General features: G+C 37.6%; 2 protein-coding genes across 7 annotated transcripts in view; one reads left to right on the forward strand and one right to left on the reverse strand.

Annotated features, from left to right (window-relative positions):
• The window catches only part of TTK (TTK protein kinase), a 76,486-nt gene extending 64,774 nt beyond the window's left edge, over positions 1-11,712 (reverse strand). For 3 of the 5 annotated variants that reach the window (XM_032339201.1, XM_032339198.1, XM_032339195.1), the window contains exon 1: positions 10,943-11,187. The gene's annotated coding sequence lies outside the window, so the exon portion shown is untranslated. Of the gene's footprint in view, positions 1-5,550; positions 5,684-10,942; positions 11,188-11,625 lie in introns of those variants that run through there. The other 2 variants (XM_032339199.1, XM_032339200.1) reach the window with 2 other exon arrangements.
• Positions 11,264-23,651, forward strand: part of ELOVL4 (ELOVL fatty acid elongase 4) — a 31,142-nt gene continuing 18,754 nt past the window's right edge. Inside the window, exon 1 of one of the 2 annotated variants that reach the window (XM_032339206.1) lies at positions 11,264-11,732. In XM_032339206.1, the coding sequence (XP_032195097.1) occupies positions 11,633-11,732 (100 nt within the window). In that variant the 5' untranslated portion in view covers positions 11,264-11,632. The remainder of the gene's footprint in view (positions 11,733-23,651) is intronic. The other variant, XM_032339207.1, reaches the window with a different exon arrangement.

Here is a 23,651-nt window from a genome sequence, read left to right on the forward strand (position 1 = left end):
ACCCAGGAAGCCCTATCTTTTCATTTTAATTCAGAATGTCTTAAAATTTTTCTTGAAACTTCTTTGACTCATGTGTTATTTAGAAATATGTTGTTTAATTTACAAATATTTGAGGTTTTTCAAGTTATTTTTCTGTTACTGATTTCTAGTTTGAATGTATGATGGTCTGAAGACGTACTTTGTATGACTTCCACTTTTTTCAATTTGTTACATGTGTTTATGGCCTAGAATATAATCTACCTTGGTGAATGTTCCATATTAGCTTGAGAAGAAAGCATATGGGGATGCCTGGGTGACTCAGTGGGTTAAAGCCCCTGCCTTCGGCTCAGATCATGATCTCAGGGTTCTGGGATTGACCCCCGCATCAGGCTCTCTGCTCAGCAGGGAGCCTGCTTCCCCCTCCCTCTCTGCCTGCCTCTGCCTACTTGTGATCTCTGTCAAATAAATAAATAAAATCTTAAAAAAAAAAAAAAGAAGAAGAAGAAGGCATATGCTACTGTTGTTAAGAGTACTTTGCATCAGATCAGGTTGATTGATATTATTGTTTAGGTCAATTGTATACTTACTAATATTTTGTTTGCTTCACCCAACAACTACTCAAAAAGGGGTGTTGAGGTCTCCAGTTATAATAATGGAGATTTCAACTTCTCTTGGAGTTCTATTAGTGTTTGCCTCATGTATTTTACCATGCTGTTATTTGGTGCATACCCATTAGGATGTATGGTCCTCTTTATATTTTGTTGAATACGCTTTGATAAATTTTTTTTTTAATGTTTGAGTTCTCTTTATTTTTTTTGAAAGATTTTATTTATTTATTTGACAGACAGAGATCACAAGTAGGCAGAGAGGCAGGCAGAGAGAGAGAGAGAGTGTAGACGGGAAGCAGGTTCCCTGTTGAGCAGAGAGCCCAATGTGGGGCTCAATCTCAGTGCGGAGCTCAATCCCAGGACCCTAAGATCCTGACCTGAGCTGGGCAGAGGCTTTAACCCACTGAGCCACCCAGGCACCCCTGTTTTGATAAATTTCAAAAGGATTTTTACATCTATGTTCATGAGGATGTTAGACTGTACTTTACATTTCTTGACAAGTCCTTGTTAGATTTTGAAAAAAGAGCTATGTTGACATCATAAAATAAGTTAGGAAGAGTTACCTTCTCCTCTATATTCTAAAAAAAAAAAAAAATGTGTAAGATTGGCATTATTTCTTCCTTAAATGTTTCATAGAATTTAGCAATGATGCTACCTAGGCCTGGAATTTTTTGCTGGGACATTTTTAAATTACAAACTTAATTTCTCTCATAGTTTACAGCTATTCAGATTTCACATTTCTTCTAGCTTTGGTTTTGTAAGTTACACTTTCTGAGGAGCTAGTCCATTTTATCCAATTTATCAAATCTTGAAGCATAAAGTTGTTCATAATATTATCTTATTATCCTTTTTTTTTTTTTTTAAGATTTTATTTGTTTACCTGACAGAGAGAGACAGAGAGATCACAAGTAGGCAGAGGCAGGCAGAGAGAGAGGGAGAAGCAGGCTCCCTGCCAAGGAGAGAGCCCGATGTGGGCTCGATCCCAGGACCCCGGGACCATGACCTGGGCCAAAGGCAGAGGCCCAACCCACTGAGCCACCCAGGCGCCCCCTTATTATCCTTTTTATGCCTGCAGTTTCTGTGATAATATCTTTCTTTCATTCTCTTTTTTATCTTAGCTCAGGGTTTATCAATTTTCTTAACAAGGTTGACTCACATACTGTCGTTGGCCATGCTGATTTTTTCAGTTGGCTATTTTCTATTTTCTTCTCTTTATTCTTTTATTTCTTTTACTTATTTTGATTTTACTTTTCTCCCCAGCTATTTAAGTTAGAAGCTTAGAGCATTGATTGTAAATCTTTCCTCTTGTCTAATAAAAGTGTTTTAAGTTATTTCTTTTCTTCTCACAGCTGCTTTAGGTACATACCACATGTTTCAGTATGTTGTGTTATAACTATTATTCAGTTTGGGGTCCTTTCTAATTTCTAACTGGAATTCTTTTTTGCCCCATCTGTTAAGATTATGTTGCTTAGTATATAAATAATTAGCAATGTTATTAGTGTTTTATTGTTATTGATTTCTAATTTAATCCCCTTGTGGTCAGAGAAATAGAGTATATTATTTCAATACTTTGAAACTTATTGATAATTATTTGAGTACCCAGAAAATCCTAGACCTTTGTGAATGTTCTGTGTGTACTAAAATGAATGTGTATTCTTATTTAACTGGATTTAGTATCCCATAAGCTTCAGCAAGCTCAAGTGATTTATTTTGTGATACAAATCTATTTTTTTGGTCCATTTATTCAAATGTAGGAGATGGGTATTAAAGTCCCTGACAATGATTTTGAACTTGTCTAGTTCTTAACCTTAGTCTAAAAATTACTTAATGTTTTGTTTTTGTTTTTGTTTTTACTTAACGTATTTTGAAGTTGTTATAAGATGCTTACTTTTTACTGACCCTTTTCTCTTTACTAGCTTTGGTCAGCTTAAGTCATAAAAAGAAACTTCCAGTAAGTTGTAAAAAGAAAAACTTCCATCATGTTTTAAGCACTCTTATTTGCAGTTACTCTGTCATATACTAAATGATATAAATAGTATGATAAAAAAAAAGTAAAAGATACCATGAAGGCATATAAAGCCTAGTCATGGAAATCAGGAAAAGTTTCTTCTTCTTCTTCTTCTTCTTTTTTTTTTTTTTTTTAAGATTTTATTTATTTATTTGAGATAGAAACCACAAGCTGCAGGGAGGAGCAGAGGGAGAGGAAGAAGCAGGCTCCCCACTGAGCAGAGAGCCCAATGTAGGGCTTGATCCCAGAACTTCGAGGTCACAACTGAGCAGAAGGCAGATGCTTAAATGACTGAACCACCCAGGTGCCTCAGAAAGAGCTTCCTTTTTCCTTTTTTAAAAAGTTTTTATTTATTTATTTGACAGACAGAGATCACAAGTAGGCAGAGAGGCAGGCAGAGAGAGAGAGGAGGAAGCAGGCTCCCTGCTGAGCAGAGATTCCTGATGTGGGGCTCAATCCCAGGACCCTGAGATCATGACCTGAGCCAAAGGCAGAGGCTTTAACCTATTGAGCCACCCAGGCACCCCCCAGGAAGAGTTTCTTGATGGAAGTGATATGTTAACAGTAAAGTGGAAGTTAGTTTTAATAGAGGAGGTTATGAAAGGAGCATTCCCAGAAAGGAAAAATCTGTGTGCACAAGCCTTGAGGCAAGGAGGAGCTTGGCTTTTTGAAGAAACTGAAAGAAGTCAAGAATAGTTTCATCATAGGATGAGGGCAGAAGGGGCAGGGGAATATGTGGAGGCTTGGAAGGAAGCTTCTTGAGAGCAGTGGGAGCATTAAGAAGTTTTAAGTCAAAGAAGCACCATAACCTGGTGTGCAATTTTTTAAAAAAAGGACTTATCAACTGTTGTGAGAATAAATTGTCAAAGGCAAGAAATGGATGCAGAGAGTTCAGTTAAGAGGTGATTGAGGTGATTTAGGTGCAGGAGATGATGGAGGCTTATGATAAAGTGTATGTAGTAGAGCTGAGGTGGATGGAAGAAGTCAAAGACAAATTTTGCATGTAGAACTGAGAGCTGGTCATAGATTGGTAAGAGAGAATAAAGTGCCAGTAATGACTTTTGGCATATATGGAAATATAGAGAAATATGAAATGTGGCGGGGGACAGGTTCTAGTACACTGAATTTTAGACGTCTAAGGCACATCGAAGAGAAGGTGTCATGTAAGATATGAGCTTGAAAGAAGGATCTAGGGTGGGGATATGTATTTTTGGAGTTATAAACTGGTGGCAACTAATGCCATGAGAATGGATCAAATAATTTAGGTAGGAAGTGTGATTATAAGAAAAAGAGAAGACAATTAAAGCAGCTAGAAAGAACTCTAACATTCAAAGGTCAGAAAGAAGAGAAGGAGCTGGTAAGAAAGAAAAAACAAACAAACAAACAAACAGAAAAAGGGACCAGATATACAAGTGATGGCACAAAAGTCAAGATTAAAAAAGAAAAAAAAAGTCAATACTTTCCCTCTCCTGATGTTTTTTTGGTTTTGTGTATGGATTCATCAGAGCAGAAGTTGTTTCTACAAAGTCTGAAGGACATTATTCATTTTTGTATAGTTATTCATCCTGTGTGCATGTCCCACTGCACATTAACTAATTACTAGAAAATTTCTTTAAATTCATTTACATATAGTCATTTTCCTTAAGGCATTCCCAGAATTTCAGGATGTCTCATGAAAGATGGCTTCTGGAACTAGCTAAACACTGGCCTGGAACCAAGGGTCAGATTTTTATACTAAGTTCTTGAAATATAGCCAATTTCTTTCCTCTATAATGAGGACTTAATTTCCCCTCAGGAGCCCGTCTATCTTTTCCTATAATAAAACCAGACTCACTTTTAGTAATGGGAAGACAAGAGCAGGGTGAAGAAGCATTCTCCTCAACATTTTCCATTTATTATTGATTTCTTGGTCAAGGTTTATATCACTGGTAAAGATGGATATGTTACAGGATGTAGTAAATGAAGGAACTGGAAACCCAGACAACATTCAATTGAGAGTGAGAGAACTTTTCTTGGTGTAACCAAGCCAGGAAAAACTGGCAGAAATACCATGGTTTGGCAGATTTATCTCTCTGTTCTGTAACACATGAGTAGAAGTGTGGCTAAATGGCCTTAAAGGATGGCTATGTGAAGGAGGACTGGACACTGGCATTGACCATAACAGAGAGACTATACACTAGGTGTACATAGTGGATGACCCCAAAATGATGATTACCCAATGCAGGCTATTTGAAGTTAACATACGTGGAAAGCTCAGGGGGAAAACAAAAAAGATTCTTGGAAATCTCCTTGGAAAGGGAGTAGCATATGCTTCTAGAAATGTCAATTGGAAATTCCAGGGGTTCTACAGTTTGAGAATGATCACAAGACATTCTGATACATAATTATTTTGGAGGTGGTGGTAGGTGAGTCTAACTTATTTCCAGCCTCCAATATGCCCAGTTGAAAAGTATTATAACAAATCCAGTAAGAGACAAATAAACTGGGAAAATATACTTGCAACATATATAGCAGACAAACTTATTAACTTTATTACATAAAATCTCTTACAAATCAATAAGAAAATTAGACACAACTAATGGTGTGCAAAGAATGTAAAAAGGCAGTTCTCTAAAGAAGCTAAAATGCCAATAAATATGATAAACCACAAAGTAACAATGAAATAATATTTGCCTATCAGATTGGTAATGATTACAAAGCATAATTAAATTCAGTGAGGAGAATGGAGTGTGGGCATATGAGCACACTTTCATAGATCTTGGTGGCATTGTGAATTGATACAACATTTCTAGAGAGTAATCATGTATCAAACATTTTAAACTAAAGCTCGCTAAAAATAAACAAATAAATAAAGCTCTCTGACTCGGAATTTTCCTTGTAAAAAGTTATGCTAAGAAATTAATTAGACAAGTTAACAAAATTGTGTATATAGGGGTATCATTAAATATTACTCACCTTATGTCTATGTAGACTCTCCAACTCTGTCCAAGCCCCACATACCTTGCTTTAGACAATGAATATTTAAGGAGTGATGATGATGATGACATAAAACAACTCACAGTTCTTGCTGCAGTTATGAGATTTTTACACAAAGATATACATACATACACAACAGATAAGTTTGTTATTCATTAAGTGCTAGTGGATTATCACAAAGGTCTTCGTCCTCAACATCTTCACACTGAGTAGGCTGAGGAGGAGAGAAAGGTCTTTGCTTTGGTCTTTGCTGTCTCAAGAGGAAGAAGAGGTGAAGGAGGTGGAAGGGGAGGCAGGAGAGGCAAACACACTAGGTGTCCCAGTGTAGCTTTACAGAAATACACTGAAATTTCTATCTGAATTTTTTGCCTTTTCTTTTCTCTAAAATGTTTTTATATGGTACCAATCTTTCTTCCACTGTTAATTATAAAGCAAATGTGTCATAGAAGTTTCTGTCATAAAAGAACTCAAAAGCAGTCTTGAATAATCTGAACACTTCTGTCAGATTGTCTAATGTTAATTCATTTTCTGGCACTGCTTCTTTTATGTCTTCTTCCTCATCATCCGGCACTGGTTCAAAAGCACTCATCTTCCATCTCCATCAAGTTGTCTTCTGTTAATTCTTGTCGTGTGGTGTCTATTAGCTCTCGAATTTTACCCCCTACTTTTTTTTTTTGGCCATATCTACAATCTCTCTTGTGATTTCCTTGATAGGCTCTGTCATAAATCCTATGAAGTCATGCAGAAGATCTGGACAAGGTTTTCAGCAGGAACTTATTGCTTTGGGCTTGACATTTTTCACATCTTTTTCTGTAACAGTGATCCATCTTCAATGGTGTAGTCCTTCCTCACTTTCATGATGTTCTTCCTATCAGGGTTCTTTTCCATAGGATTAACCATCTTTTCCACAGAGTATCATGTGTAACGAGCCTTAAAGGTCCTTATGACCCCCTGATCTCGAGGCTGAATTAGAGATACTGTGTTTGGGGGCAAGGAGACCACTTCAACAACTTTGCTATTGAACTCATGGGGTTCTGGGTGGCCGGAGGCATTGTCCAGTATCAAAACAATGCTAAAAGGCAATCTCCAGGGTGCCTGGGTGGTTAAGTGGCTGGCTCAGGTCATGATCTCAGGGTCCTGGGATTGAGCTTCCTGTCAGGATCCGTGATCAGTGGGGAGTCTGCTTTGGGGTTCTCTATCTCCCTCTACCCTTGCTTGCTCACTCTCTCTCTCTAAAATAAAGGGATAGGATGGCTGGTTGATGAACACTGGGGAAGGTATGTGCCTTGGTGAGTGCTGTGAATTGTGTAAGACCGATAAATCACAAACCTGTATCCCTGAACAAATAATACATTATATGTTAGTTTTTTAAAGAGGCAATCCCTTATGGACAAGGTCTTTCTTGATTTCAGGGACAAAACATTAATGGGACTGATCCAGAAAAAAGGGTTATTGTTGTTCAGGTCTTCTTGTTGCACAACCAAAAGACTGGCAGCTGGTATTTATCTTTTCCGTTCAAGGCTCAGGGGTTAGTAGTTTTGTAGATAAGAACAGTCTTGATCATAAACCTCTGCGTTTGCATAAAACAGTACAGTTAGCCTATCCCTTCTTGCTTTAAATCCTGGTACTCACGTCTCTTTCTTACTAATAAATGTCTTTTGTGGCATTTTATTCCAGAATAGGGCACTTGTGTCTGCATTAAAAACCTGTTTAAACAGATATCCTTTCTCCTTAATGATTCCTCCCTCCCTCCCTTTCTTTCTTTCTTTCCTTCTTTCTCTTAATTCCTTAATGGTGTCTGCAAACCCATCTACCTCTTCTTGGTTGGCAGAAGCTGCTTCTCCTGTATCTTGACATTTTTAAAGCCAAACTTCTTTTTAAAATTAGCAAACCATCCTTTGCTGGCATTAAATTCTACAATACAACATCACATACTGCAGCTTCCTTTTGTTTTAAGTTGTCATACAATAGCTGCTTTTTTTCAAATCACATTAGAATCTATAGCTATGCCCTTCTTACATCAATCCCGAACCCACATAAAAGCTGCATTTTTAGTACAAGATAAAAGGGATTTTGCAAAAAACTCAAGGTTTCTGCACCTGCTGGCAGAGCTGCAGAAACAGCTTCATGACTTCCCTTCTCTCTTGTTTTTTTTTTTTTTTTTTTGTAAACAACAGTCCTTACACTGGATTCGTTTGTCTTGAAATGACAAGCAACTGCAGCTGCAGACCTCAATCTATGCTACATATAGCAAGCAATTCACCTTTTTCTTAAAATATCATGACTTTTCTTTGCTTCTTGGGAGAACTTCTAGCATCACTAGTGACACTTTGTATAGGTCCCATGTTTATCACCTTGTTATTCAAGGTTTACATGAATAAACATCTTGCTAAACATGATGAAAAATATGTGAGAACCTTAAGGGATCACTTTTTACTGTGGTTTGCAATTTACTGGAAAGGCAAACTATTCACACAGAGATGAATAGTATCATACAGTGTTTTAAGCAGACACTGGCAACACTTGAGCTCACCACAGTAGCAACAGGAAGGGGCTATGAAATTATTATAGTGTTACAGTATGTACTAGTTAATTTGATGCAGTTATGATGTAATAGTACCTTTGTTTACATTTCTCTCAACTGTGAATGGTGCCATGTATGGTCTTTAAATGTTTGTGTGGGTAAGTTTTGATAAGTTTTAACTTTTGTTAAGAGATCTTCATATATTTTATGGTAACAAATGACAAAATAGATTAGTATCTATCTATATTTTTTGCAATCATGACATACCTTTTAATTTTTCTGGTATTTCTAGACTATGTGGTTCATCTTTGAATCCTTTCAAATTGTTAAAAAGCTCCAAAAATTTATTCAATATATTTATTGGGAAAAATCCACATAAGTGGACCCATTCAATTCAAACCTGTGTTGTTCAAGGGTCAAATGTATTACCAATGATTTTCTCCTAAGTATTAGCTATAATTTACTTCTGTAAGATTTAAGGTCTTTCTACAATTCTTCATCAAGCTACCTGCTTTCACCCTGGCTCAACAGATTCTTAAGTTCACTTTCCTTTGAAAGCACAGGTTGCTGATATTATTGACAACGTGGAAAGGCAGAAATACTAGAGAAACAATGGTTAGCTTGATTTATGTTAATTCTGTATGGGCTGTGAGAAATGTTAAAATACTTTGCTATTTTAGATAAAATCAATTTTTACTATAATCATATCCTCTCTCAGTTTTTGTAGATAACTTTATCTTACTTGTATTTAACCCATAACAAAAACTCTAGTCCTAAAAATTTTGCAGATACTATGAATGCTTATATTTGGTTTTGTTCTGTCATGATGCCACCAAGATCTTGGTTAAATGGCTGCCACTCTAGGTGAGTAAATGTGCAGGTCTCTTTCCCTCTGCACAGATTAGGTAGACTTTGGTTTGGTCAGCCTTTAGTATTTGTAAACCACTTGTGAATTGAGTATGTACTGGACTGTTAGTCTCTATGCTGGGTAATAGAGCTCCTGAGTGAGTAAGTTCTAGGGTTCTTGTTCTTGGTGTATATTTAATAGCTCATAAATGCAAATAAACCTACTACTCTTCCAGGTAGTGTGGAGGAAATGTTAAGTGCCACCCCTAACTTAGATTTGTCATTACTTGCCTAGGAGTTTCTTATATGTGACAGGCGCCCCCTAGTGAATAAAGGGACTTAAGTTGGCCTCTACTACAAAGAGGCTAGAAAAATGTCTGAAGATGTTTTAACAAGTTCACACTGTATTAAACAAGTAAAAGAGACAGTGAAGCAACCCATAATAGACTCTTAACTACAGAGAATAGAGGGGGTACTTGTGATGAGCACTGGATGTTATATGTAAGCGATGAATCACTAAATTCTACACCTGAAACCAATTCTACCATACATGCTAACTAATCAGAATTTAAATAAAAAAACTTGGGAAAAAAAGATGCTAATGTTTTGTGCGTGTGAATGCAGGTGAGGGTGGGGATCTGTTCTCCATAAAAAGCATCCAGGATTTCACAATATAAAAGTAGTAATCAATTTTCTAGAAGCAGGCCAAACTAAACTGAACTATGCTAGGTCATCAAAGTACATGAGTAGAGCCCTGATCTTTATCTACTCTCCAGGTATTATGACTTGACTGGATTTTAAAAAAAGTATGTATATATAGAGAGATATTTACATATCTATATATCTATACCTATATATATCTATTAGAATCAGTATGATACACAAAACTTGGGGTTGAGACTTGAGAAACCATAATTCAATCCAAAAACTTTAATCTGGTAAATATATTTGATAAATAACATTTTATTTGGTTAATTTCAGCAACAGAGCATTAAAGAAGATTGTGGTTGCTTGAGACAATAAATCAATTACATTTAATTACCTTTTCTCTTCCTAAAGCTCTTCTCACTTATAACAGTTTTCAAGTTCTGAAATAAGCATGTTATAAATTTGACATCATCATAAATATCATTATTTATAGCACTGGGTCAAGTCCTCAACGAAGAACCGAAAATAATTCTTATTCTCTAGGATGTTCCCAATATAAAATAAAGTCAAAGGATATACAACCAAATCAACTGGAAAACAAATAAATGTGATAAAAAACAGTATTCACATTATTTTAACAGTGTAAAAGAGCAGACGCAATCACACACCTGACTCCGTGGCCTCTAAACGGAGCATCCTAAACCAACAATTGGACAAAAGGTTAAACAGAGAGTAGGTCAAGTATTTAAGCAAGAAGTAGGTGAGAAGTTTACCAAACTATTTTCCTAGGTCTTGTTTGATGTCAAAAACTATCAAATTAAGAACTGTATGTAGTGTATATTTGCTCTTTTTCAGGAGGTTCACTTTTCAGGGGTAGATTATCGTGTTGACTCCCACCTTACCATCTAAACATTTTTTTAAATAAAAAAATATTTTTTCCACTTTCACCTAGATTGTCCTTTGTCTCCTTTTACATTCATCTCAAATCCTTCAGGTCCAAGAGGACTTCTGTAATCCTAAATCCCCTCTCGGTGCTACTACCTCTCTGAAACTGTAGCGACATGATTTAATACACCTATATTGCTTTGATTATTCCATGTATATTAAAAGAGTTGACAAAACACAAGCAAGCATTCAGTCAAATTATTTGTAAACTGGTTAATGAGTAGACCCCACAGTCCATCATTCTACACCACGGCTGCTTGGAAGACAAGTATCACTTGGCTAACTTAGAGGGATAACTTGTGCGTTTCTCTTGTCAGGACAGGCATGTGCTGGTGGGGGTGAAAAAAAAAAAGGAACCCAAAGAAGATAGAAGTGAATGACGGGTAAGGACCAAAGCACCTCGCCTACCTCATCCTTGCCCACAAAACGCCCATTCTTCCCCGTCCTGTTTCCTAAGATGTATCAGGGGCAGATGCGAGGTCACCCGTGGGAAGGCAGCATACCCCTCCGCAGGGGCGGCGTACCCTCCTCTTGCGGGCGGAGAAGGAGAGGGCTGGGGAGACGCGGTCGTAGGTAACCAAGAGGGGCCCAAGCGCCTTGCTCCGGCGCGACCGGGGAAAGGGTGAGAGACGCGAGGTGTGGGACGGCGCGCGCCTGCGCGGACCTGACTCTCGCGGTCCCACGACAGCCGCATCCCTGCGCAAGAGACCTAGCGCGCGGGCGGGAGGAGGGGCACTAGCCCCTCCGCCTCGCGCGCGGCCACGTGACTCGGGCCGAGGAGATTGGAGCGGCGGCCGCGCGAGGCGACAGACTGGTGCAGCGCCTGGCGCTCACGGCGGGATCTCCTCCTCCTCCGCTTTCTCCTAGGAGCCTGGACGGTACCTTCTACTCCGCCCGGCTAGTCGACGCGGCCGCCGCATCCCTGTCGCCGCGGCGCCCCGAGGAGGAGGAGGAGGAGGAGGAGACGCAACTGGGCCGCCGCCGTTAGAGGGGTCCCCGGCTGCCGCTCACTCGGTCGGCCGTCGCCTCCGAGGTCAGCCCTCCCACGGTGTCTCCGCTTTCTCCTCCCGCTGCCGCCGGCGCCCGCTTACCGCCGAGATGGGGCTCCTGGACTCGGAGCCGGGCAGTGTCCTCAACGTGGTGTCCACGGCGCTAAACGACACCGTGGAGTTCTACCGCTGGACCTGGTCCATCGCAGGTAAAGCGGCTGCCTTCCCTGTCTTCGTCCGGCCCTGCGGGGAGACCCCCGTCCCGGGCCCTGCAGTCCCTCGCTCCCTGCGGCTGTTGGGATGCTGCGGATCAGAGGAGATGCCGGGGCGCGGGGCCCGGGATCGGGCACTGGTTAATCTGATCCGAACGTTAAGGCCACCCCCTCCCCCCGCGACGTTTGCACGGTTTTCCTCTGAGCTTGCATCTCTTCAGCTTCTCGGATGCTGGAGCTGACATATCAGATGGAGTCTGTGCTGCTGAGAGCTCGTCGCAGGAAACACTCCGCCCTACTCCCACATCTCCCAGTCTCTTCTGACAGTTTTAACTTAGGCCCAGGATTGATTTTTAACATTTAGTAATAGTCCATTTAGCGAGATGGCCGGGGGGCGGGGGAGGGGGGCGTTGGGGGAAGGAGGAGGGCTTTAGTGGTAGCTGTGTTTTTGCTTCTTTGGCCTCCTGGTTGCTTTGACACAACCTGCTAACCGGCTGGTATTTTGTCTAGCTCATCCATCTAGAGTGTAATTTGGAGTAAAAAGTAAAAAGCCATGGCTTCTTGAACCTTGAAGAATGTCAGTTTCTGAGGCTTTTTCAACAGCTAATATGTTTGAAGTGATTGTAATGGCTTTGCGCAGTGCAGTGCAGTTAGGGGGAGGGGGAGGCTAAAATAGAGGGGAAGAAATAAGTCTTTAGGAAGGGGGTCTCTACAGCAGCACCTAGAGGTTGTCCAGCAGCTTACATATATATAGTTTTCTTATATTAGCAAACTTTTCCCTTTAACGGCTGGAGTTTGATAGGGATCCTCAGTTGGTTGATTTTTCTAGTGGAAGTAGTTGTGCTCTTATGTTATTTTTACACTTTACCATTTATTTTCTTAATTTGCTTCAATTGCTTTTAATTTTAAAGCATCTAAAGGCTTTTGAAATAAAAAATTAGCCCAACAGCATTTTAGAAATGATCTTATGATTTAAAATTACCTAGTCCTTTTGCAGTATTGCACTACCTCCCAGTAGCCAAAGAGACTAATGTTACATGTTGTGACTCTGCCTCCCTTCCCTAGAAATGAAAATATATTCTTGTAGTTTTGTATTTATTGTTAGTGTAAATGGAGCAGTGGTTACAGCATGATTACAATACGTGGGATTTAAAAAAAAAAACAAAACAATACGTGGGATTTGTATTGTGGAGAAAATGTGTGCTGGAATTATTTCTGTATGTGACAAAATTTGTTCTTTGACATTGATGTGGCTTTAACTTCTTTAGTAGGAATCTCAAGTTTGGCACTGAGAAATAAGCTACTTAATTAGACATTGCAATTGAAAATGATTACAAGGCAGTTTTTAATGGAATCTTTCCTTAATCTTTCTTCTGTGTGCTGTTACACTGAAGTTATGCTGCACCTACAAAAACTGGGTAGGATATACCCTTCCCTTCATCTCTGTGATTTTGGTTATTTAGGCATTGCATCAGGGTTTCCCATTACACAACTGTGCAGAGCTGAACATCAGCTTTGGCAGATAATTGCACTTCGCATACTTCAGAGTTCAGACATTGTCAAAGTTCTCCAATCTCCATACAGTCAGAGCCACACCCAAAAGTTCCTGTCTATCATTCCCTTCCTATCTCAGAGCTTTTCTACCTCTTGTGTCTCAGAAAGACAAACTTAGCACAAAGGTAGAACACCCCTGTGTTGGTTAATTCCTTCCTAATGGTGCTGGTGTAAAAAATATCACAAATGAAATAGGAAATTTTATGTAGTTGCTTCATGTGAAAACTTGCTATTACCCTGGGAAGGGCATATAAAATAGTAACTATAGGCTAAGCCTGAGAAATGAGAGTAGCCGCTGGAACACAAGTGACCTCTCACTAGTTAGACACAGGGAAGGAGGTATTCACCCATACTCTGGCTATCCACTTACGAAACCTGAGACTGCTTCCATGCTTTCTGTAATGAGCTACCTAGTGTAGGCAGATGGTATTTCTTAAACCAACTTAGAGGCTTAATGGGATATAGTTTGTTCTGCCTTGCTACTGTGAAAAAGTGAAAAGAGGAATATTTTTTAGATTCAGGCAGCAGGGACCTGTACCCTGTGGTTTCCCATTTCCTTTCGTCCCTATTCCGTGCTCTCCATGTTCCCTTTCTTTGACTTATTCACAGTGCTCTGATTCCACAAGCATCTCCTCTTGCTGTAATTTCACAAAAATCTGAGTGAATGAATTTCGAAGCCTTATTACATGAGGCTGAATAAAAAGTTGATGAGTCAGATATTTGGAAAGAGGGGGAAATAAAGATGGGTGGAGAGAAAGATGGTCTTGAGAAATCTTAGTGTGACGAAAGGATACAAATTATTCAGAGAACAAGATACGAACTAGGCTCTGTGCCCTTGAGTGCTTTCATGCCTAGACTGTAGTTCCATGCTTCTGCCTTTGTTTTATTTGTTCCTTAACTATGTCTCTTCACTGAAGTTTCTACCTAAGTGTAAAGGAGTATATATCTACTTTGGACTGTCATGATAAGAATAGTTAAACATTTTGTAGAATATATATTTTTTATATTTATATATGTATTTTGTAGAATATATACATAGATTTTGTAGAATATATATAGAGTATATTCCAGAGATTTATGCCCTAGGGCAAACAGTTTCTGGGAAAATACCATTTTGTGCTACCATAATCAAATGGTGCTAATAAAACACAAAACAATGTTCAAAGCAAAGTATAAAAAAGTGGGCTTTTCAAAGGTGCATATCTAGCAAATATACAATATGACCCATAGAGTATTAACACAGAAAATGTTACTTTTACTGTAATTGTTAATACTTTATACAGTGATACTAAAACTCTGAAAAAGCTGTACTTTTAGAAGAACAAGAAAAATAATTTTCTACTTCTGTATATTATATTTTTAGATATTTTGAACAAGTAAGTTAATCTCAGTTTATATTAATAGGAAAGTATAGACTGATGTAGAACTTTATACCTGCTAGTGGCATGGGAGTAGGAACTCTGATCTCAATTGTATTATATTCTTCTATTCCTTTACTTTATGAGTACATTAAAATTATTAGGACTGGGATCGTAAGCTCTCTTTCTATATATACGTATATATATACATATGTATATATTCAAAATTATATGTAAATTTTTAAAACTGGTGAATCTTAATATTCTCCAATTTATAAATACCCGTTATCTACATTATCCATTGTATTTATTTTAATAAATGCTTATTAGTAGCCTTTTGTGTAACTGAAATTAGGAAAGAAGCATCCTGCAAAGTTAATAGCCAGCCTGCCTACAATAAGGCCAGATATCTCCTGAGCTGCCATATTTCTTTTTGACCACATGTTTTTAAACAGCCATTGTTTAATTGACAATGTATTGACCACAAAGACATGGTCATCCTTTTAAAATTGAACTTGTTAGATTTTTTCTCAAGTCACACGATAATGTCATTAGTGAGTGATTTAATATTATTAACCTAATGAAGTATTTACACACATATGCGTGTGTGTATGTATGTGTGTGTGTGTGTGTGTATGGGGTAGTGCTTGGCATTACTCTCTGTTCACAGATATAGTAGCTCATATTTTGATGCAAAATTTGTGTCTACTTGGGATTTGAACTTAGAGCATAGAAGGCCAACTAAGCTGGCCTTAAATTCACTTTGGAGGGGCAGAAGGGGTTGAGTAGTATAGGAAGGAGGAGGACTGCTGTAGGATGATGATGAAATTTGGAAGCAAGGCTTATGTAATAATTTATTCTTTCCTCATCACTTACTATGTGTGGAATAGTTGTGGGCTCTGGGGAGAGAATGAGCACACTTGGTCACTGCCACCCATGCACTTATGAAGTCATGGCTGTTCCACCTTGCTTGGTATCATGGTCTGAAGGCATGATCTGTGATCTGTCAGAATCAGGCCTCGCTGGCACATAGAGAAGTCATAAGAGTCCTTCTTTACTATTCTTATCCTCACTTTTACCTGCACCACAGTCTTGAGTTGTAAGATTCTATTAGAATATTTTAACTGTCACCATGTGGAGTTGATGTGTATATTGTCAGAGAGTATTTGGATAGATGGGCTAAGGAGAAGGGCATCAAAGACAAAAAAATTCATGGAAACTGGGAATGTTTTTAACAGTCAGTGAGTCACCCTGGCTTGGTGAAACTGGGGGCTTGTGGGAAGGGACATTTAACTCAGCTCAAATAAGCTGGGGTAAAAGGTCTGTCCCAGGGAGTTCTAGGTTCCAGAGGAACATGTGTCTTACGGTATATTTATATTAGTATTATTATTTGTCACAGTCAATGTATAGTCTTTAATCTGTTATTGTGTAAATTATGTTTTGTTTGTTTGTTTAGCCTAGCCTGGAAACCTAGTTACCATTTTTAATGTTTCTTTGAGAAAAGAAATTCTAAATTCTAGGCAGCTAATTCAAGAGAAATATGTGGAACATCAGCTCCTAACCTGGGATCTCCCTTTACCCATGTTTTCAATGAGGTCCTAGAGTTATCCTTCTCTCTCATTACCTCCCTGAAACCTCTAGGAGGTCCATACCATTTTAGGACTTTTTGTTTGCTTGTTTGATTCTTATTTTTGATGGCAGACTCTTAGACTTTAATATCTGATACTCTTGTCTGTTCCTCAGCGGCCTCATCATAGAACATCCAATCACAGATGAAATTACAGAAGGGTAAAACAATGCAAAATCTAAAACTGGTGCCAGGACACAGTTTTATACAGTTAGATTTTTTGGCTTAGGAAGACAGGGTTTTAAGAATTACATATGTGATTATATCGGACCATGCCTTTCTGAGCCACAAAGACACGGTCATCCTTTTAAAATTGAACTTGTTAGATTTTTTTCTCAAGTCACATGATAATGTCATTAGTGAGTGATTTAATATTATTAACCTAAGTATTATTTTAGGATTAACTGAGTCATTTTTTATTTCAAATTAGACATATAAGAACATAGAGAAGTGTTGTGTGTCAGAATCTGTCTTTTCTCACTGTAGATGGCTTTTTTTCTTTTCCCTTTTCGTGATCAGGACATTTCTCCTTTTAAAAATCAAGATGCTATTGTTTTATTTTCCCTTGGAATGAGAATGAATGCAAATACATTTTAAAACTCATCAGGTTTTGAATTTTAAAAAAGACAAGGGAGGAAACACATGGCCTTTCAAACCAAGTTTACAAATTCCTTCTTAACGGGGTCAGCCAGCGTATCCTTGCCCATTGACCTGCAGCTCTAGGCAACTTGGATCCCTCCCCACTGAGTAAAACATGCACATGTCTATCTTTGTTTTTCTTGTCACACTGTTCCCTTTGCCTTCACTGCCCTTTCTCCTCTCCATCTTTCCAGGAACCCTCCTTCACAAATCCTTTCTTGGCCATGGTACCCTAGAGCAGTTCATTTCTTCATTGGATCCCTTTCCCTTCAGCAACTACAAGTGCACTTCCTTGTGCCATTTTTTCTGTAACTCTATCGTCTTGAACTATTTTAACTTTTTTTTATTATTTGACCTTTAGCTTTGTATTTTTTTCCCCAATACTAGGGAGTTCTCTTGTATTTGTTGATTTAATATGTATCAAGAGATAACATCTATAATCTAGCATAATTTCAAATAGTGATATATTCTGGTTGCTAAACACTAACAAGGTTTGGTGCCACACTAAGTTGTGAGGAGGTTTTTTTTTTTTCTTTTAAGGATCTTTGCCATAAGTTAGCAATAAATTCAGCTGATGTTGACATATTTAATGAAGGAATCAAACTATTAAATCATTTATTAGCACAAAATAGTTACTTTCAAGAGATATAAAATTAGATGTAATTCTGTCTTCCTTGTCTGTGCAAAAATATTGTGATGGGTGTGGAAGTGAGGAGGGCAGCATGAAATAAAGAATGGGAAGAAAACTGGACTGGAATTTAGATGTCCTAGGCTTTAGTCTTAGGCTTTAGTCTCACTAATTAGCTCTGAGAGTTTGGACAGGTCCTTTTGTTTTTCCAAACTCAACTATTTTCATCTATAAATTGAGAGAGTTGAATTAGGTAATCTCTAAAGTCTCAGCTGGCTCTTAAATTCTGGGTATATGTGAAATTAAAAAAAATTTACGTAGGTCAAGCATTTTCCAAATAAATGTACATTGATTAGTGATTTTAAAACCTCACTCTGTGCAATAATTCCAATCTTTTCCAACAAACCCGTTATTAGTTTGCTAAGATAGAACAAATAACAGATTCATACTTAATCCTTTTTACTTTCTTATCTGCTCTATAAGAAATAGGTAAAGGAACAGAAAAACAAGGGATACAGATATTTAAGTATCTACTTTGACATAGCACTGTTTGTTGCCATAATACTGTATCTATTTAATTATCTAGATATTTCTTGAAAAACCAAGCATTATTTATTTTGTAAAAAATAATAGTAATAACTTTAAATAATTAGGTTAATATATATTATTTATGTAACATATATAATTATATATTATATTGATTATGTAACATACCACTTCTAAGGATGGCTTGTTATGTGGTTTGGGGCAAGTTGTTCTTGATCCTTTGGGTTTCATATCGCTACCTGTCCCCTGAGGTAGTTGAAACTATATCATCTCTTATGGCCACTTTATTGAGTCCTCATAACGTCTCCTATAGTGTCTCCTTAATCTTACTTTATATTTTTTTCTACAAGAAATGCAAAATTTTGTCAGATGTTATTACAAAAGATTTTCAGTTATAGGCACTTGAGCATTTCTTATATTTGGAAGTGTGGCTTAAAATTCTTGTAAAATTGTTGCAAATATATAGGTCGTAGCATATGGGGAGACAAAAGAAATTAAATAATTTTGGTATAAGTATGTTCCTTAACCAAATGTTAATTTAAAAAATCTTGTTTTTGTCACATGTTTTTCTTTATGGAATATTGTTATTCTTAAATAGCTCTCAATATATTTTGTGACTGCATTTTACTTATAAGTCTTGGAATTTGAAAGGCAAATGCATTAGTCCACTGAAGGAATCATCTACTCCCTGTTAGATGTACTCAGAAAGGCATATGTGATTTTTGAACTCGAGTATTCAAAGGAGTAAACTTTGTTTTCATTTTTATTTATCAAATGAAAACGTAAGCACAGATAGATATTGTTAAAGAGTTTCATGTAGTTTTGCACACCAGTGTTCATAGAAGCATTCACAGTAGCCAAGAGGTGGAAAATATCCGTCAGTGAATGACTGGATAAGCAAAATGTAGCATATACAGACGATGGAATGTTATTTAGCCTTAAAATGGAAGGAAATTCTGACACATGTCACAATATGGGTGAGCCTTGATGATGCCACTTATATAAGGTCTCTAAAGTAGTGTAATTCACAGAAACAGAAAGCAGAGTATTGATTGCCAGGGTTTGTAGGAAGGGGGAAGATGGGGAGTTGTTCAGTGGTATAGAGTTTAAGTTTTACCAGATGAGAAAGTTCTGGAAATTGGTTGTACAACAATGTGATAAACTTAATGTCATTGAACTGTACACTTAAAAATGGTTAAGTACATTTTACATTATGTCTTTTTTACCATAATTTTTAAAAACATTTCATATAAAATTAATATAGTACCTCTAGACATGATCTTTCTTCAGTGTTCAGTTGTAAAACCGTTGATTCTATGAAAATGAGTAAAGGAAAAGCCATTCAGAATGGAATTAGGAGACACCTGGCTGGCTCAGTCAGAAAAGCATGCAACTCTTGATCTTGGGATTGTGAGTTTGAGCCCCATATTGGGTGCAGAGATTACTAAAAATAAAAGAACAAATAACACTTTTAAAAATGGAGTTGGGAAGTTCTGAAGGGGGAACTCTCAGGCATGTACCACTTGTCATGGCCTACTTTACATACTCTAACCCACGGGAAGAGGCTCACTTTAACTCCTCAGCAGGAGGAAGATTTTCATCTTGCCCAGTAACAACCCAGCCCATGAGAGGTTGCCACAACCCTGAACTCTCACCTTCTTCCAATGGATCATCTAACCAACCCCTCCCAACTTGTTTTTCCCTCTATTAAAAGGATGCTCTTCTCCTTTGTTCTCAGGGCTTGCCGATGTTTCACCATGGTTTGCATGTCCAAAATTGTAATTCCTCTGCTGTCCTCACATAAACTCATTTTGCTGATAAACTGGCTAGTTTTTTTTGTTGTTGACAATCTTTTATTGTTTTTTCAGCTTACAGTAAAATGGCTTTATAAAGAGAATGTATAACTGTTGCCTAAAAAAAAAGTACCCAATGGCTAAAAAGTAGCAAATAACATTTGTTATTTTTTTGCTGACAATTTTACCAAGAACTTCACAACCCTGGAAGATAGGCCTGGAAGGCATTATTATTTTCATATTTTTAGAAGTCTGAGAATCACAGAGATTAAGCCACTTGTGGATGAACACTGTAGTGGAAATGGGCTTAACAAGTTGTTTTGTCTCTTAGCCCTGTGCTCTTGTCTCCCCATCACACTAGCCAAGCAGGAAAGCAATAATCAATCCTCTGACCTATATATTTTCTCTTGCTTTACCTTGTCTTGTAGTGCTATCTTATCTATATAGTATCACTACTTAGAATACTAAATCTGAACAATTACTACCAGAGGTAAACTAAAGAAAAACATCTGAAATACTCAAAGGTACTGTAAGGGCTGTTGTATTCAATTAAACTAAAAAGTGAAACTTATTTATTTATTTGAATCATATATATGGATATACATATATAAAGTATAAAAAAGGGTATTTAGCCTGAGATGAAGTTGACTTCTATATTATGGATTGGCTAGGACAAGGAAATTATATCCAAAGAGAGTTATGGAGATGTTTGCTAAATTTCACAGGGTAAGAACCTGAAACTATTGGTAATTAGTGAAAAGGAATAAATTCAGGTAAAATAATATTTTACCTGTTGAGTATTCAGCCTATAGAACTGTAAGCAAGAGAAGACTATGGCCACAGTTCCCATATATATATACATATGCACACACTCCAATGGTAGCTTCAGTCTTTTTCATTATTTATTTATTTATTGCTAAAAGGAAACACGATTTCAGTTTTCTTTTCTTTCTTTTTTTTCTTTTTTTTTTTTTTTTAAAGATTTTATTTATTTATTTGACAGACAGACAAGTAGGCAGAGAGGCAGGCAGAGAGAGAAGAGGAAGTAGGCTCCCAGCTGAGCAGAGAGCCTGATGTGGGCTCTATCCCAGGACTCTGGGACCATGACCTGAGCCGAAGGCAGAAGCCTTAACCCACTGAGTCACCCAGGCACCTCCCATTTCAGTTTTCTTAAATCTGTAAGGTCATTAGTGGCACTAAGGGGAATGTTTGGACTTTGAACTCCCAGATTAGCAAAGGGAGGAAGTTTTATGACTGCTTTTTCTGAGAAGTCAAACAAAATATGAAAGTGAGGTGAGAAGGAAACCACTTATCTGCATTTTTATCTTGGCTTCCAGGATGTGAGGCATCATTTTTTTATATTAAACACACATATGTATATATGATATATTCATAAAATCCCATTCATAGGGAAAAGGAAAACAGTTCCAAAAGGCAGGGGAATCTGGGGCAATAATAGGTCTGAGGAAAAAATATACAATTGACTCTTGAATAATTCAGGAGTTAAGGGATGCTGATCCCCTGCATCGTCAAAAATCCATGTGAAAACAAACTGAGGGTTGCTGGGGGGAGGGGGGATGGGAGAAGGGGGGTGGGGTTACGGACATTGGGGAGGGTGTGTGCTTTAGTGAGTGCTGTGAAGTGTGTAAACCTGGCAATTCACAGACCTGTACCCCTGGGGATAAAAAAATAAAAAATTAAAAAAAAAATCCATGTGAAACCTTTGACTCCCTCAGAATTTAACTACTAATAGCCTACTGTTGACCAGAAACTTTACCATAACAGTTGATTAACATACATTCTTATAGTATTATATGCTGTATTCTTAATGATAAAATAAGCTAGAGAAAAGAAATGTTATTAAGAAAAACATAAAATACATTTATAGTATTGTATTTATTGAAAAAAATTCAGGTATTTAAGTGGCTCCCTGCGGTTTAAACCCATGTTGTTCAAGGGTCCAAAATATGTATATATAGAACCCTTATATATATATATATTTTTAACAGTGGATTTAGATATCTTCTGCACATGGGGAAACTCACTGCTATTTATTGAGCTTCTAGTATGGGACCCTTATGGACTATGACATGCTGTAGTGTGCATTTTATACACTTTATTTAATGTTCATAGCATGTTCATAGCATCCTTAAAGCAGGAAATAACACACTTATTCTGGAAACTAAGCAAGCTGAGGTAGAGGATATTCACAAAGGAAGATGACGGGAGCCTTATGGGTAGAGCAGACCTGGGAGAGTCTTACAAGCTATGCTGAAGAGGTTAGAATCTGTCTGGTAGCTAACAGGGAGATGCTTAATTGCTTAAAAATAGGGGATCACATTTAGCTTTTGAAAGATAATAGCAGAAGCAATGGGAGATGGACTAAAAGGGAAGAGGAGACATCACAGGGTGGGGAAACCAGTTGGATCAGTGGTTCTTCTGGATCTGTGCTTTAGTTCTAGCGTATATCTCAGGTCGTTACATGTCCATTGTACCCAGTTGTATGAAGACCCTTACTCCTCTACTTTTGCCGCCTTTCCCTCACTGATACCTAGGATCTTACTGGGGTGGAGAATTATGCATCACATTTTAGACTGGAACCTAGAAGAAGCTACTTACTATCTCTAGTTCATTGTTAGGCATGTGTTTTTCTTTTGTTTATGGCAGGTTAAATAGATGTAGATATTGTTAAAAAAAAATAAGTGACTGATTCATTCAGGTAGACTCTAGGAACAAATAAATAAAACAAATATATAAAATAGGCCCACATTTCTGAGTAGACTAGAGTGGTTCTTCTTAGATTTTAATGTGTAAATCTCCTGGGAATCTTACTAAAACACAGATTCTGGCTTAGGTCTGGAGTGAGGCCTGAGATTCTGCATTTCTAGTAGACATACTTTGCTGGGCTACCACACTTTGAATAGGAAGGGAATAGAGGATTCTTAATTTCTTTGATAATCTACTACTATGTACAAATACGGAAAAAGAAGAATTAAAAATGTTCTTAAGCTATAGATTTAAAAATATATTTAAGAAAACTGAAAAATGGGATACATTTCTATAGAGCATTTAGTTTTTGTTTTTTGTTTTTTTACCCCCACAGGAATTTTGTGTATCTTTTAGAACCATATTGATCAATAACTCTTGCTAATTTTACCTGAATCAAAAGGACAGTTGAGAAATGTCTCCAGTATGTATTCTCACAGTGGTAGTTGCCAAAATATTTATTTTCTAGATCCTTTGTTGCCTTCATTTGGTCTCCTAGTCCTCAGCCATTTGCTGGGTACATCCAGTATTGCAAGCCTTTGTGGCTATAGAAATAACAATAAGACCCCTGTGCAGCCTGTGTGGGACACACTCAAACAGACTAAAAGGGCAGCTGCATGATATGATAGAGGTAATCATAGTGTGCTTTCACGGTTACAAAGGAAATATATATTCAGTACTTTGAAGTGCAAAAAAGAGTTAATGTTGGAGGGGCTTCTTACGGAGGGCTATCAATTTGAACCTCAAAGCAACACTGTGGTTGGAATAATCTTATTATTACCCCTATTTTACATAGCAGGATTTGTGGTTCCAAGAGTTTCAGGTCCAAGTCGTGGGACTAGCACATGATGGATAGACCTGGAATTCTGTTGTTCTTCACTTGATCTTAGCCAAAAGGCCAAGAAGCGATGGAATCCAGTTGTTCTTAATTTAAGTCATATCCTTGCCCCTCTACGACACTCCCTCTGTTCTGTGTGTCTTAAGTCATCACTGACTAGATTTACT

This window comes from Mustela erminea, chromosome 4 (assembly GCF_009829155.1).
Source record: "Mustela erminea isolate mMusErm1 chromosome 4, mMusErm1.Pri, whole genome shotgun sequence".
Taxonomy (NCBI): Eukaryota; Metazoa; Chordata; class Mammalia; order Carnivora; family Mustelidae; genus Mustela; species Mustela erminea.